The sequence below is a fragment of the Oncorhynchus mykiss genome, chromosome 6 (genome assembly GCF_057628025.1).
Source record: "Oncorhynchus mykiss isolate SJ-2025 chromosome 6, ASM5762802v1, whole genome shotgun sequence".
Lineage (NCBI taxonomy): Eukaryota > Metazoa > Chordata > Actinopteri > Salmoniformes > Salmonidae > Oncorhynchus > Oncorhynchus mykiss.
The window spans coordinates 32,155,132-32,169,083 of NC_143027.1; the positions used below are offsets into that span (position 1 = coordinate 32,155,132).

The 13,952-nt window shown below is 48.0% G+C and overlaps 2 protein-coding genes across 2 annotated transcripts; one reads left to right on the forward strand and one right to left on the reverse strand.

The window, feature by feature from the left end:
• Positions 1 to 87: 87 nt before the first annotated feature.
• On the reverse strand, positions 88 to 2,562 carry srrd (SRR1 domain containing). The gene is made up of 7 exons (XM_021606187.3): positions 2,211 to 2,562; positions 2,014 to 2,054; positions 1,648 to 1,859; positions 1,274 to 1,372; positions 1,033 to 1,184; positions 917 to 962; positions 88 to 790 (listed from the first exon to the last, which is right to left on the reverse strand). The coding sequence occupies exons 1-7, from the start codon at positions 2,357 to 2,359 to the stop codon at positions 536 to 538; spliced, it is 954 nt and encodes a 317-aa protein (XP_021461862.1). The 5' UTR covers positions 2,360 to 2,562; the 3' UTR covers positions 88 to 535.
• On the forward strand, positions 2,536 to 10,293 carry tfip11 (tuftelin interacting protein 11). The gene is made up of 15 exons (XM_021606184.3): positions 2,536 to 2,687; positions 3,087 to 3,305; positions 3,451 to 3,622; positions 3,799 to 3,967; positions 4,091 to 4,218; positions 6,950 to 7,111; positions 7,226 to 7,417; positions 7,551 to 7,730; positions 7,861 to 7,995; positions 8,129 to 8,235; positions 8,360 to 8,528; positions 8,756 to 8,999; positions 9,228 to 9,370; positions 9,539 to 9,704; positions 9,804 to 10,293. Exons 2-15 carry the CDS (start codon positions 3,097 to 3,099, stop codon positions 10,151 to 10,153), a joined length of 2,526 nt encoding a protein of 841 aa, XP_021461859.3. The 5' UTR covers positions 2,536 to 2,687; positions 3,087 to 3,096; the 3' UTR covers positions 10,154 to 10,293.
• The last annotated feature ends 3,659 nt before the right edge of the window (positions 10,294 to 13,952 follow it).

Sequence of the window (13,952 nt, forward strand, 5' to 3'; positions counted from 1 at the left end):
TCCATGGAGCGGAGAATGTTTTTGGCCGTGTTAAAGCTAATTTCCTGCGATTCTATATATTCTGCCATGGAGCTGAGAGAAAATGTTGCAGTTTTAAAGCTAATTTCCTGCGATTCTATATATTCTGCCATGGAGCTGAGAGAAAATGTTGCAGTTTTAAAGCTAATTTCCTGTGATTCTATATATTCTGCCATGGAGCTGAGAAAATGTTGCAGTTTTAAAGCTAGTTTCCTGCAATTCTATGCATTTCACCATGGATAATGATGTGTTCTTTTGTTCAAACATAATAACAAAAGGAATACTGATAAATTCAATTGTTTTTGGAATTTTCAATTCTCACTGTCTAGCTTTTATTTTGGTGATTGTTAGTTCTCAAAGATTATATTAATAAAAAAATATAGATGTTCATTGACTTTTCTACATACTTTATATCTAGTTTAAGTTGAAGCTTAACGTGTTTTTCCACCCTGAAAATACATTTACCCCAAAAAGAAAATGTCCCACCAAAGGATTACAAGGGGGAAAAAAATCCTTGTTATCCTCTCATTTCACTGGGAACCACAGAGACCACAGTGATTCCTTCATCCTCCACTCCTCTCATCTCTGTGGGCCTCTGTATGATCTCCAGATCGGGGCAGTGTTGGTATTGGGGCTCTGGTGCTTCCCCCCAGGCGGATTGTGGCAGTTTGCAGAGGCTGCTGGGCTTGAAGGTGATGAGGGCAGTGTCATTGAAGATGTCCAGGAGTCGGGACGGGCATGGAAGGGGCCACTCCTCACACACACACACAGCCTGACACACACAGGGGGGGGGGTTAAGGGTCAAATACCTCCATAGACAGTGGATCATATGTAGCTATACTGCATTTCTATTGTATATCTATTTTCTTATGACACTGTACTCAGTTTCAAAGGATACGTGTGCTATGTAGCTGTAGTCTCTCTGGAGTTCTCTCTGAATCATCCTGAAGGAAAGACAATTGTTAGAGGATCACACACACCTACCCACACACACACACACACACACACACACACCTGTCCTGTATGCCTGCAAAGCTGTTTCCTATGATAGTCAGTAGAGGCAGTGCATCTCTACTCCAGTTCTTCCACAGCAGGTTGTTGTACAGAGCCTTCCCACAATGCATCAGGTAGAAAAGAGTTGGCCTCGACACTGCTCGCTTCCCCTCCTGATGACATCACACACATGAATACAATAGCATTTCATTAGTCCATCTGCAGAGACAAAAATTGTGTTCTGTATTTCTTCCACACACACCTCGTTCTCAGTCAGCACGTTGAGGCCAAGCTGTCTCAGTACCTCCATCTCCCCTGAGGAAAACACAGGGTCGTACACACTGCACCACTCCATAGGGATCTAGACAGGAATACAGTATACATTACACACAGTATAGTATGGAATATAGGGTCGATTAAGGCAGCCCTCCACACCTCTCTGATTCAGAGGTGTTGGGTAAAATGCGGAAGACACATTTCAGTTGAATGCATTCAGTTGTACAACTGACTAGGTATCCCCCTTTCCACACTGCACTTCTTCATGGGAATCTAGAGTGGGACAGGAGGAATACAGTGAAGTGGTGTCTTTAGGCCGTGTCTTAGGTCTTGAGAGAGAGAAAGAGAGAGAGAGAGTACCTGTAGTGACTCCAGAATCAATAGCAGCATAGCTAGTTGGTAACGAGCTGTCACACAGCAAGAGAAGGAGCCCAGACCATAACACACACACTCCAGTGGGCCGCTAGGGGCCTCCCGGGCCCGGTCCCCACCCTCAGGTCCTGGGTCAGAGCCTGCTGCTGGGTCCCCTCCAACCTCTGGGGAGTCTACCTTAGCCACAGCCGTCAGTCGATCTGAGAAAGGAAAGAACTCTATTACCATAGTGTTAACACTAATCCAATTCCTTCAGGTTTATTGTGTCGCTATTGGTAGAGGCTGGAAGTTATGGGACTGGCCAAATGGGACCGGATACAGAACAAGATCATCCATTCGAGTTCTGTTACGCACCTCTCCACTCAAACCAGAAGTCTGCACACCTCAGTTCAGCCCTACAATGGGAAAAATAAAGAAACACAGTTATGTTTTTGTGTCAACTGCTGTGATTAGATAGGCCTACTGTCCACCTTTGTACAATACAGTACAGTGAATGACATATGGGAACAGTCAAGGATAATCCTTGATTTTAATAGCTTTGTTCTTCTTACATGGTTTCTGTGATCCTTTGTTTGGTCCTATCTGTGTCCACAGCGTCGGCGTGTCCAGGTTCATGACAGGCCGTGTGAGGAATCTTCCCTCTGCGGCCTGCTCCCTTCCGTCGCCGGGCCACCTGCCACTCCTCACCGCTGTTCGGCATCTGGAATAGTTCGCTTATCTACATCCACACAACAGCTCACCTAACCAACACAGGTATTAGACTCATGAATTTATGGTAATGATACTGTCACTAATTGTGTAATCGTAGGGAAAATGAATGAAACAAAAAGTTAGTAGCTAGTATTTCTGGCAACACAGGGGGGACTGTTTTGAAAGTGGCGCACGCAAACCCATTTTGCTTCCGGTGTAATATTTGTCAAGGGGAAGTACTTGGGGTTTCGTCTTCGTTACAATGCTAGCTAGATAGCGGCACACATTGTCAATATATATTTGCGTTCATCGATAGTTGCAACAACTGAGCAGTTCAGGTAAGTCATTAAGTTCAATGTACTTTCCTAGACATGTAAATCGAGCTGGTCCCTCCAACGACGCGTAGCCAGAGCAGGAAACCTGCTGTCCCATGACGACGTTAGACTAGCTAGAATTAATATATAACTAGCTAACACTATATAGATCTAAAATCAGCTTTATCAATGTCAACTTGTATATTCTGCATGCTAACAGGGTCATATCACTTCAGTTGTTTCGCCATAAAGCAAGCAAGTCCAGACAATAAATACCTAACGTTACTTTCTAAAAAGTGTAGTCCATAGACTGTACAGTGTATGCACTACCTACGTTTTAATCGTCCATATGAGGAAGTGACTGGGTAATTTCTGTTAACTATTCCTTAACGATGAAGGCTTGAATAACTGTTTTCTTCTCAGAGACCCAGCCATGTCTATGTCCCACCTGTACGGACGGCAGGGAGAGGAGGAGGATGAGGGGGTGGAGGTAGAGAAGTTTGAGGTGACAGAATGGGACCTGGCCAATGAGTTTAACCCGGAGCGTCGCAGACACAGACAGACCAAAGAGGAGGCCGTCTATGGCATCTGGGCAGAGAGGGGAGACTCCGACGATGAGAGACCCAGCTTCGGAGGGAAGAGGTAGGAGGCTGGTTCCTGTACACTCTCCACCTGATAAAATGCTGATGACTAAACTACACACACATTCAGAAAGAGGAGACGGTGGCAGAGATGGTTGTCACAATCTCATGGTCTTCATTGGGTCTGTGTCTACTCTTAATCCCAGGTCTAAGGACTACTCTGCCCCTGTGAGTTTTGTGAGTGCTGGGCTGCGCAAGTCTGCAGCAGAGGAGAAGCAACAGCAGCAGATAGATGGAGGGTCAGATGACTCTGACAATGACAACACTCCCCCTGCCCAACCCCCACCCCGTGACACTGCACCTAAGAAACTGCAGACGGTAGGTGTATGTGGTGTGTGTTTTATGGGACCTTGAAGGAGCATTAGGTTCTGTGAATCAAAGGTTCAACACAGAATCACATATTAATGACCAATATACAGAATTATTAGGAGGATTGATTTTGTCTTACTTGCATGGTTAACTCTGTCTTTCCCTCTTCTGTCTGATTTCTCCAGGGTGGTCATTTCCGTGGCAATAGCCAGTCCCAGAGGACGGGGTTTGCGGCTGGTATCCGAGCTGGAGGAGACTTGGGCACTTGGGAGAAACACACCAAGGGGATTGGCCAGAAACTCCTCCAGAAGATGGGCTATGTACCAGGGAAAGGACTGGGGAAAAACGCCCAGGGTGGGTATGAGAGAGAGAGAATGAGAGAGGGGAATTCTGCTAATTCTTCTGTTAAGGTTCAAATGTCCTCTTTCGAATGCTGCCTCTCTCCTCAGGTCTGACCTCTAAAACCTCTCTCCTAAGGTATTTTGAATCCCATCGAGGCAAAGCTTCGGAAGGGAAAGGGGGCGGTGGGCGCCTACGGCAACGAGAGAACCAAACAGTCACTACAGGACTTCCCTGTGGTTGACTCCGAGGAGGAGGAGGAGAAGGTAGCTCTCTCTTTCTGTTTCTCCCCATCCTCAACCACTTCTGTAGTCTGAGCACAGATCTGAAAGGGACTGGTTAGGTATAAACAATGTAGTGATGACCTTTCCACTATATTCCTCTCTCCTATTCGGTCCTTGTAGATTTGTGAGCACAACATCTGTACCTGGTTTAATGATATATGCCTTTGCTCGCCTGAGGTAGAGTATCTCATGATAAGCTGTAGACAACTCTTGGTAGATAGTGTGTTCATATGTATTTTTTGTAGCTGTTTACATACCACCACAGACAGGCTGGCACTAAGACCGCACTCAATGAGCTGTATTCCGCCACAAGCAAACAGGAAAACGCTCACCCAGAATCTGTGCTCCTCGATGTGGCCGGGGACTTTAATGCGACTTTAAATCGGTCTTACCAAATTTCTATCAGCATGTTAAATGTGCAACCAGAGGGGGAAAAACGCTAGATCACCTTTACTCCACACACAGAGACGCATACAAAGCTCTCCCTCGCCCTCCATTTGGCAAATCTGACCATAATTCTATCCTCTTGATTCCTGCTTACAAGCAAAAATTTAAGCGGGAAGCAACAGTGACTCGATCAAATAAAAAAGTGGTCAGATGAAGAAGATGTTAAGCTACAGGACTATTTTGCTAGCACAAACTGGAATATGTTCCCGGGATTCTTCCGATGACATTGAGGATTACACCACATCAATCACTGGCTTTATCAATAAGTACATGGAGGACGTCGTCCCCACAGTGACTGCTGCTTTCAAGGACCGGGACTCTAACCCGGAAGCTTATAAGAAATCCCGCTATGCCCTCCGAACCATCAAACAGGCAAAGCGTCAATACAGGACTTAGATCGAATCGTACTACACCGGCTCTGACGCTCGTCGGATGTGGCAGGGCTTGCAAACCATTACAGACTAGAAAGGGAAGTGACAGGAGCCGACTAGACGAGCTAAACTACTTTATGCTCGCTTCGAGGCAAATAACACTGAAACATGCATGAGAGCACCAGCTGTTCTGGGAAGACTGTGATCACGCTCTCTGGACCCGATGTGAGTAAGACCTTTAAACAGGTCAAAATTCACAGGACCGCAGTGCCAGACGGATTACCAGGACATGTACTGCCAGCATGCGCTGACCAACTGACAAGTGTCTCACTGACATTATCAACCTCTCCCTGTCTGACTTTGTAATACCAACATGTTTTAAGCAGACCACCATAGTCCCTGTGCCCAAAAACACTAAGGTAACCTGCCTAAATTACTACTGACCCGTAGCACTCATGTCTGTAGTCATGAAGTGCTTTGAAAGGCTGGTCATGGCTCACATCAACACCATTATCCCATAAACCCTAGACCCACTCCAATTTGCATAACGCCTTAACAGATCCACAGATGATGCAATCTCTATTGCATTCCACACTGCCCTTTCCCACCTGGACAAAAGGAACACCTATGTGAGAATGCTATTCATTGACTGCAGCTCAGCATTCAACACCATAGTGCCCTCAAAGCTCATCAATAACCTAAGGACCCTGGGACTAAATACCTCCCTCTGCAACTGGATCCTGGACTGCCTGACGGGCCGCCCCCAGGTGGTAAGGTTAAGTAACAACACATCCACCACGCTGATCCTCAACACAAGGGACCCTCAGGGGTGTGTGCTCAGTCTCCTGTACTCCCTGTTCACTCGTGACTGCACGGCCAGGCACGACTCCAACACCATCATTAAGTTTGCTGATGACACCACAGTGGTAGTCCTGATCACCGACAACGACGAGACAGCCTATAGGGAGGTGGTCAGAGACCTGGCTGTGTGGTGCCAGGACAAAACCTCTCCCTCAACGTGATCAAGACAGGAGATGGAGGAGATGATTGTGGACTACAGGAAAAAGGACCGAGCACGCCCCCATTCTCATTGACGGGGCTGTAGTGGAGAAGCTTGAGAGCTTCAAGTTCCTTGGTGTCTACATCACCAACAAACTATCATGGTCCAGGCACACAGACAGTTGTGAAGAGGGCATGACAAAACCTATTCCTACTCAGGAGACTGAACAAATTTGGCATGGGTCCTCAGATCCTAAAAAAGTTCTACAGCTGCACCATCGAGAGCATCCTGACGGGTTGCATCACTGCCTGGTATGGCAACTGCTCAGCCTCCGACCGCAAGGCACTACAGAGGGTAGTGCGTATGGCCCAGTATATAACTGGGGCAAAGCTTCCTGCCATCCAGGACCTCTATACCAGGCGGTGTCAGAGGAAGGCCCTAAAATTTGTCAGACTCCAGCCACCCTAGTCATAGACTGTTCTCTCTGCTACCGCACGGCAAGCGGTACTGGAGCGCGAAGTCTAGGTCCAAGAGGCTTCTACCCTCAAGCCATAAGACTCCTGAACATCTAATAAAATGGCTACCCAGACTATTTGCATTGCCCCCTCCCCCATTTTACAATGCTGCTACTCTGAATAGTCACTTCAATAACTCTACCTACATGTACATCGACTAACCGGTGCCCCCACACATTAACTCTGTACCGGTACCCCCCTGTATATAGTCTCGCTATTGTTATTTTACTGCTGCTCTTTAATGACTTATTTCTTATTCTTATTTGTACTGCATTGTTGGTTAGGGACTAGTAAGTAAGCATTTCACTGTAACCTGTTGTATTCGGCGCATGTGACTAATAAAATTTGATTTAACATACCTTTATCCCCCTTTTTTCTAGGAGTTCCAGAGGGAACTAGGTCAGTGGCGTAGAGACCCTGCAGGTGGTGGAGGGAAGAAGAAACCAAAGTATTCCTACAGGACTGTAGAGGAGCTGAAGGCTAAAGGCAAGCTGGCTGGACGGACCACACAGACACCCGCTGGAGAACTGGCTCAGGTCAAGGTGGGGGACACTTGCGCGCACACACACAGTTACACATTTAAGTATCCAGAAACTGATTTAAACGCTTTAATTTTATAATTTAAGAAGAAAAAAATGCTCCCCACCTCTCTCTAGGTGATAGATATGACAGGCAGGGAACAGAAGGTGTATTACAGCTACAGTCAGATGACTAACAAACTCAGTGTACCAGAGGAGGCTCCACTGAGCGTGGCCACACGTGAGCAGAAGACGTCTGGCTTTGCCCTGCCAGAGCTGGAACACAACCTGCAACTACTGATCGACCTGACGGAACAAGACATACTACAGGTAACCCCTAACCCCTAGGATACACAACTTTCTGCTTCTGAGACAACACACCTCACCGATTTACTATAACACTATTTCCAGAGAGTTCAGAAACTCATATAAACTCACAATATATTCCCCTGTCTGTCTGTAGTCCTCACGGCGTCTGCAGCATGAGCGTGACGTGGTGGTGACGCTAAGCCACGAGAGCTCCGGTCTGCAGACGAGGCTCGGGACGGAACGGGATGCCATCCAGAGGCTAGAGGCAGTACTGCAGCTGGTTGATCGCTTTCAGAGCGGGGAGACTGCACCCGGGGTAGGACCCAGCCTGCAGGTACACATGTTTGTGCTCTCTCGGGACAGGTCATTTTTCAAGATGGAGAATAACAATGGTCCCAGTATTGAACCTTGTGGTACAAACTTTTCTTTATTGTATTTTACTCCCCCTCTCTCTCTCTCTCTAGGAGTGTGCTGGTGTTTTTGAGACTCTACAGAGTGAGTTCTATGAGGAGTACAAGACTCTAGGTTTGGGAGATCTGGCTGCGGCTGTAGTACATCCACTACTCAGAGAGAAACTACGCACATGGGATCCTCTCAAGGTACACACACACTCCCTTGCGTGCTCCACCTTTTAGTTGTGGAAGCACCACCAAGTGCATGAAAACACTTGCATGTACTCCTAGTTCCCTCCACTCCTGCTGGAGTCCTGCTGTTTGTGCTGTTTGTCTGTAGGACAGTTCATATGGTCTGGAGGAGGTGGGTCAGTGGCGAGCCATCCTGGAGTCTAATCAGCTTCACCACGCCAACGCCCCTGAAGCACACATGGACCCCTACCACAGGTAAATCAATACCACTTCACACCTCAGAGGTGTGTGTCTGTGTGTGCACAGTGGGCAAGTGGGAAAAATACCAGAATGTCAAGCCTTATGCGAGTGAATATAACGTGTGTGTGTGTGTGTACAGGCTGCTGTGGGAGGTGTGGATCCCTGTGCTGCGAGTGTGTGTGTCGGGGTGGCAGCCTCGCATGGTAGGACCCATGGTGGACTGTGTGGAGGTCTGGGCCCCTCTGCTGCCCCTCTGGATACTAAATCACCTCCTGGAACAACTCCTCTTCCCCAGGCTGCAGAGAGAGGTAGAATCACACACGCATCAGCGCTATACCAGTGATACAAAGATGAAGTCTCGTGATGTGGTGCCAAGCTTTCTGTTAAGAAAGGAAGAAACATTTCACAACTGTAAAGTAGTAGTAGTTTGGTCTTGGTGGGGTAGCTCAAAGTGTAACTTTTTTCTACCCAGAACCATAAACATAATGAACACACTCTTTCTACCCCCACTAACCCCACCCCTTCTCTTTCATAGGTGGATAGCTGGAACCCCCTGACCGACACAGTGCCCATCCACTCCTGGCTCCACCCCTGGCTGCCTCTGCTCCAATCACGGCTGGAGCCTCTCTACCCGCCCATCCGCAGTAAACTGGCCAATGCGCTGCAGCGCTGGCATCCGAGTGACGGCTCCGCCCGCCTCATCCTCCAACCATGGAGAGACGTGTTCACGCCCGGTGCCTGGGAGGCCTTCATGGTCAAAAACATAATCCCTAAACTAGGTAAACATACACACACTTACCTTCAGTGGCCCCTGAAGCCAGCTGAATGACACTATGCTGACTGCGTCCCAAATGTCACCTTCTTCCCAAGATAGTGCACTACTTTTGACAAACTCTGGTCATAAGTAGTGCATTATAAAGGACATGGGGTGCCAAAATGGGGACGCAGACAAATATTACTGGATAGTAGAACAGTAGTTTCTTACTTCCTACTCTCCTTCCCTATAGCTCTGTGTCTGGGGGAGCTGGTAATAAATCCTCACCAGCAGCAGATGGAGCCGTTCAATTGGGTGTTGGACTGGGAGGGCATGCTGTCTCCCTCCAGCCTCGTATCACTGCTGGACAAACACTTCTTCTCCAAGTGGCTACAGGTATGTATGTATGTATGTGTGTGAGAGAGCACAGAGGTTGTGCTTAATGATAATTGACTCACTCCTGATTTGTTTACCTGTGCTGTTTTTTTTTTTAGACCTAAATAGTCTGTAAATGTTCTTAACTATGCGGAGATAATTGATTTGTGTGTTTGTCTGTTTGTGTAGGTGCTGTGTTCGTGGCTCAGTAACAGTCCTAACTATGAGGAGATTACAAAGTGGTACCTGGGCTGGAAGTCCATATTCAGTGATGCTGTTCTGGCTCAGCCACTCGTTAAGGACAAGTTCAACGAAGCTCTGGACATCATGAACCGCGCTGTCTCCTCTGGCCTTGGTTCGTATTACACACACACACAGTTCCAAACAACATGAATTGATCACCGACCTCTGGCATAGGTTAATATGATACACACGCACCCTTCTCTTTCTGCAGGTGGGGGGTACATGCAGCCTGGTGCCCGTGAGAACATAGCATACCTCACACACACAGAGCGTCGTAAAGACTTCCAGTACGAGGCTCTGCAGGAGCGCCGGGATGCTGAGAGCGTGGCGCAGCGAGGCATCGGTGCCAGCCTGCCCACCAACTTCAAAGACCTGATCCAGACCAAGGCTGAGGAGAACAACATTGTCTTCATGCCGCTGGTTGCCAAACGCCACGAGGGCAAACAGCTGTACACCTTTGGACGTATCGTCATCTACATAGACAGAGGAGTGGTCTTTGTACAGGGAGAGAAGACCTGGGTCCCTACGTCCCTACAGAGTCTCATAGATATGGCCAAGTGATAGAGGGAGATGGAGATGGCGATAAGGTGAAAGATGTGTAGAGGCAGCACGCTTGTCATTTGTTTGTAATAAGTTTGTTATTCAGCTGGTAATCACTGAAATATGTAATTGGAACCATGAATAAATGATTTGACTTTCTACATAAGTTATTTTTTGTTGTAGACTCACCGCTGCAAACCAAGAGTATTGCTCGTAGGAGTTTAAATTACTTGGCTGTAAAATCACGACTGAAACCCATTTTTAACCTTTATTTATCTAAGTCAGTTAAGAACAAATTCTTGTTTACAATGATGGCCCAACCCGGGTGACACTGTGCCAATTGAGCGCCGCCCTATAGAATTCCTAATCACAGCCGGTTGTGCTACAATCTGGAATCGAACCAGGGTGTCTGTAGTGACGACGACTAGCACTGAGATGCAGTGCCTCAGACCGCTGCGCAACTTGGGAGCATGTATGTATGTTTGCCTACCACTGTTGCACAACTTCTAGTGAGAAGAGAACTCTGTTATGGGTGTAAGATGGCACAGTGATGCCATCTGTTGGTAAATGTTCATTACTGCAACTCTTGTGTTTTACCGGGGTGCTTCAGATACCCGGATGTGTGGTGATGTACTGAACAAGACTGGTTACTCGCATCAATGCCTCTGTCTCGTCATTTAGCATTCAAACATGGTGTCAGAGTCGGATAACTAACCATGCTTTCCGCAAATTAGAGTCACCTGCTCTGGTTTACAAACAAATGCTTATTTGTGTAAAATTTCGCCCGGAATTGGCCTTAAGCTAGAGTGAGTTTGCTAGTTAGCTTCAGTGTTGTTAGCATCGGTTAGACATGGCAGCGAACATTCCCCCTCCCGCCGTTATGAAGCTCAGCGGGGATTGGAGCACGAACTGGGATACGTTTAGAGGTGAATGGGAGGACTACGCGCTAGCAACGGGACTTCTGGAAAAGGAAGATGAGGTAGTGGCTGCCACTTTGAGGACTATAATGGGAACTGAATGCCGACACGTATACAAACACAACCTGAACCTAACAGCAGCACAGCAAGGTAACGCTATAGCTATTCTTGATGCTCTTGAACATTACTTTACGCCAGCAAAGAACGTCATCTACGAGCGTTATGTTTTCGGTCGTTGCAAACAGGAGGACGGGGAGTCCATTGACAGCTTTGTCACTAGGTTAAGGGAAAAGGCAGCTACATGTGACTATGGTGCTTTAAGAGATGAACTGATCAGAGATACGATTGTGCTTGGCATAACGGATGAGGGCACCCGCAGACGTTTGCTGAGAGAACGTGACCTGACGCTGGCCTTGGCAGTGGAGACATGCCGTGCAGCAGAGCTTACTGATATACGGATGAGGTCCATGGAGCTAGAAAGGCAACATACGGACAATGTAAATGCTACATTCAGGCAGCCAGTAAAGAAATTCCCCTTTGCCACAGCTAATGCTAATACTACAGCCAACTCTGCAGTAGACAACCCCAATACATGCCGATATTGTGGCATTTCTCATGGACGAGGAAAAGAACACTGCCCAGCCTATGGAAAATTATGCAAATCCTGTGGTACAGCTAATCACTTCGCAAGGGTCTGCATGAAAAGCAAGAGAAAGGAGGGTAAAGTGCACTCCATGGAAACAAACACAGATGAAGGGAACGACAGCACAGAGGATGTATATGCTAGCGAGTGCATAGGGGCAGTGAGGGCAAAAGGACAAAAGTGGTTTGTCACTCTGCTACTTAATAATAAACCACAGCAATGCCAGCTAGATTCAGGGGCCACATGCAACGTTATGAGCCTTAAAGACAAAAGGAGGCTTGCGCCCAGAGACAAACTCACACAGAGTAGCACCAAGCTGAAACTGTATTCAGGCCAGTTCATGACCTCTTTAGGCCTGTTTGTGACAGAGTGTGTTTTACGTGGCCAGAAATACACCCTTGAGTTTGAAATAGTTGAGGCTAGTCAACAGCCATTACTGTCAGGTTCTACATGCGAGCGCCTTGGACTTATTAACTTCACCATCCCAGCTGATCTTAACATTATTGACAAAGTCCAGGCTGGGCCCCTGAGCAAGGAGACACTCCTAAGCAAGTACCATGATGTCTTCAACGCACCGGTCGAGTCAGTTCCTGGGGAAGTCCACTTTGAGTTGGACGCAGAAATCCAGCCTGTCCAGTGTGCACCCCGCAATGTACCAGTGGCCATGAAAGCAGCTACGAAGGCTCAGCTTGACAAATACGAAGCAGATGGCCACATCATATCCGTCACCGAGCCTACGGACTGGATAAGTAATATGGTTATCGTCAAGAAACCAGACAAGCTACGGATATGCATTGATCCTAAACACCTCAACCGGGCTCTGCGACGTTCACATTACATTATGCCCACGTTGGAGGATGTTCTTTACAAGCTCCCAAAGGCCAGAGTCTTCACGCTCGTGGATGCCAGAGATGCCTTTCTGCAGTGCAAGCTCGACGAGCCCAGCAGCTACATGACCACCTTTTGGACACCCTGGGGCAGGAAGAGGTGGTTGAAGCTTCCGTTTGGTGTCTCCGTGGCTCCAGAGGTGTATCAGCGGAAACAGCATGAGCTGTTGATGGGACTTAGTGGCGTGGAACCCATAGCAGATGACATTCTCGTAGTGGGCTGTGGGGACAGTGATGAGGAGGCAGAATGTGACCATGACGCCAAGCTGCTGGCCCTGATGGTCAGATGCAGACAGGTCAAGCTAAGGCTAAGCATAAAAAAGCTTCAGTTTAAAGTGCCAGAGGTCCGCTTTCATGGGCACATCTTGTCCTCCACCGGATTGAAGGCGGATCCTGAAAAAGTGAAGGCTGTCTTGGAAATGCCCCACCCATCTGACGTGAAGGGAGTGCAGCGCTTCGTCGGATTCGTCACCTACCTGGCCAAATTCCTACCGCGGCTCTCTGAAGTGTGTGAGCCACTGAGGAGGCTCATGGACAAGGACACCATCTGGCATTGGCTCCCAAAACATGACGCAGCGGTGAGGGAAATAAAACAACTGGTCACCCAGACACCTGTACTGCGATACTACAATGTGTCAAAACCTGTCACGATTCAGAGTGACTCAAGCCAGTATGGACTTGGCTGTTGCCTCATGCAGGAGGGCCAGCCTGTGGCATTCGCCTCTAGGGCACTCACCCCAACAGAGCAGAACTATGCCCAGATAGAGAAGGAGTGCCTCAGCATTGTGTTTGCATGCCAACGCTTCCACCACTACCTGTACGGGCGCGACAATATTACCGCAGAGACCGATCACAAGCCCCTTATTGCTATATTCAGCAAGCCTCTCCTGAATGCCCCAAAACGACTGCAGAGCATGCTACTGGCCCTACAAAACTACAACCTCAAGGTGGTGTATAAGCCAGGGCCAGAGATGTATGTGAGTGACACGCTCAGCAGGGCTACTGCATCAGGCACTCACACACGCTCCATGCATGAACAACACGCAGTGTGCAGCTTGCAAACAGAGCAAGTGGATGTTGAACACATCAACCAGGCTGACTACCTTAATGTTACGGACCAGCGCTTTATACAAATCAGACAGCACACAGACAGGGACGGGCAACTCCAGGCATTGAGGTCTGTGATTCTGATGGGCTGGCCCGACTGCAGGGAAGAAACTGCTTTAGCCGTCAGAGAATATTGGCCAATCAAAGAGGAGCTCAGTGTTCAAAACGGAGTGATATTCAAGAGTCAGAGAGTCGTTATTCCCCGGTCTCTGCGCCCTGAGATGTTGGCACGCGTGCACTCAAGTCACATAGGAGGTGAGGCCTGT

What these genes read in the sequence shown, in the direction of transcription:
- srrd (XM_021606187.3), bottom strand. Translation starts at nt 2,359, where the DNA reads ATGCCGAACAGCGGTGAGGAGTGGCAGGTGGCCCGGCGACGGAAGGGA. An exon ending in CTTCTGGTTTGAGTGGAGAG is followed by an intron (nt 1,860 to 2,013) that starts GTGCGTAACAGA and finishes TTCCTTTCTCAG; the next exon opens with ATCGACTGACGGCTGTGGCT. An exon ending in TGATTCTGGAGTCACTACAG is followed by an intron (nt 1,373 to 1,647) that starts GTACTCTCTCTC and finishes ATTCCTGTCTAG; the next exon opens with ATCCCTATGGAGTGGTGCAG.
- tfip11 (XM_021606184.3), top strand. Translation starts at nt 3,097, where the DNA reads ATGTCTATGTCCCACCTGTACGGACGGCAGGGAGAGGAGGAGGATGAG. An exon ending in CACCTAAGAAACTGCAGACG is followed by an intron (nt 3,623 to 3,798) that starts GTAGGTGTATGT and finishes TGATTTCTCCAG; the next exon opens with GGTGGTCATTTCCGTGGCAA. An exon ending in AAACATAATCCCTAAACTAG is followed by an intron (nt 9,000 to 9,227) that starts GTAAACATACAC and finishes CCTTCCCTATAG; the next exon opens with CTCTGTGTCTGGGGGAGCTG.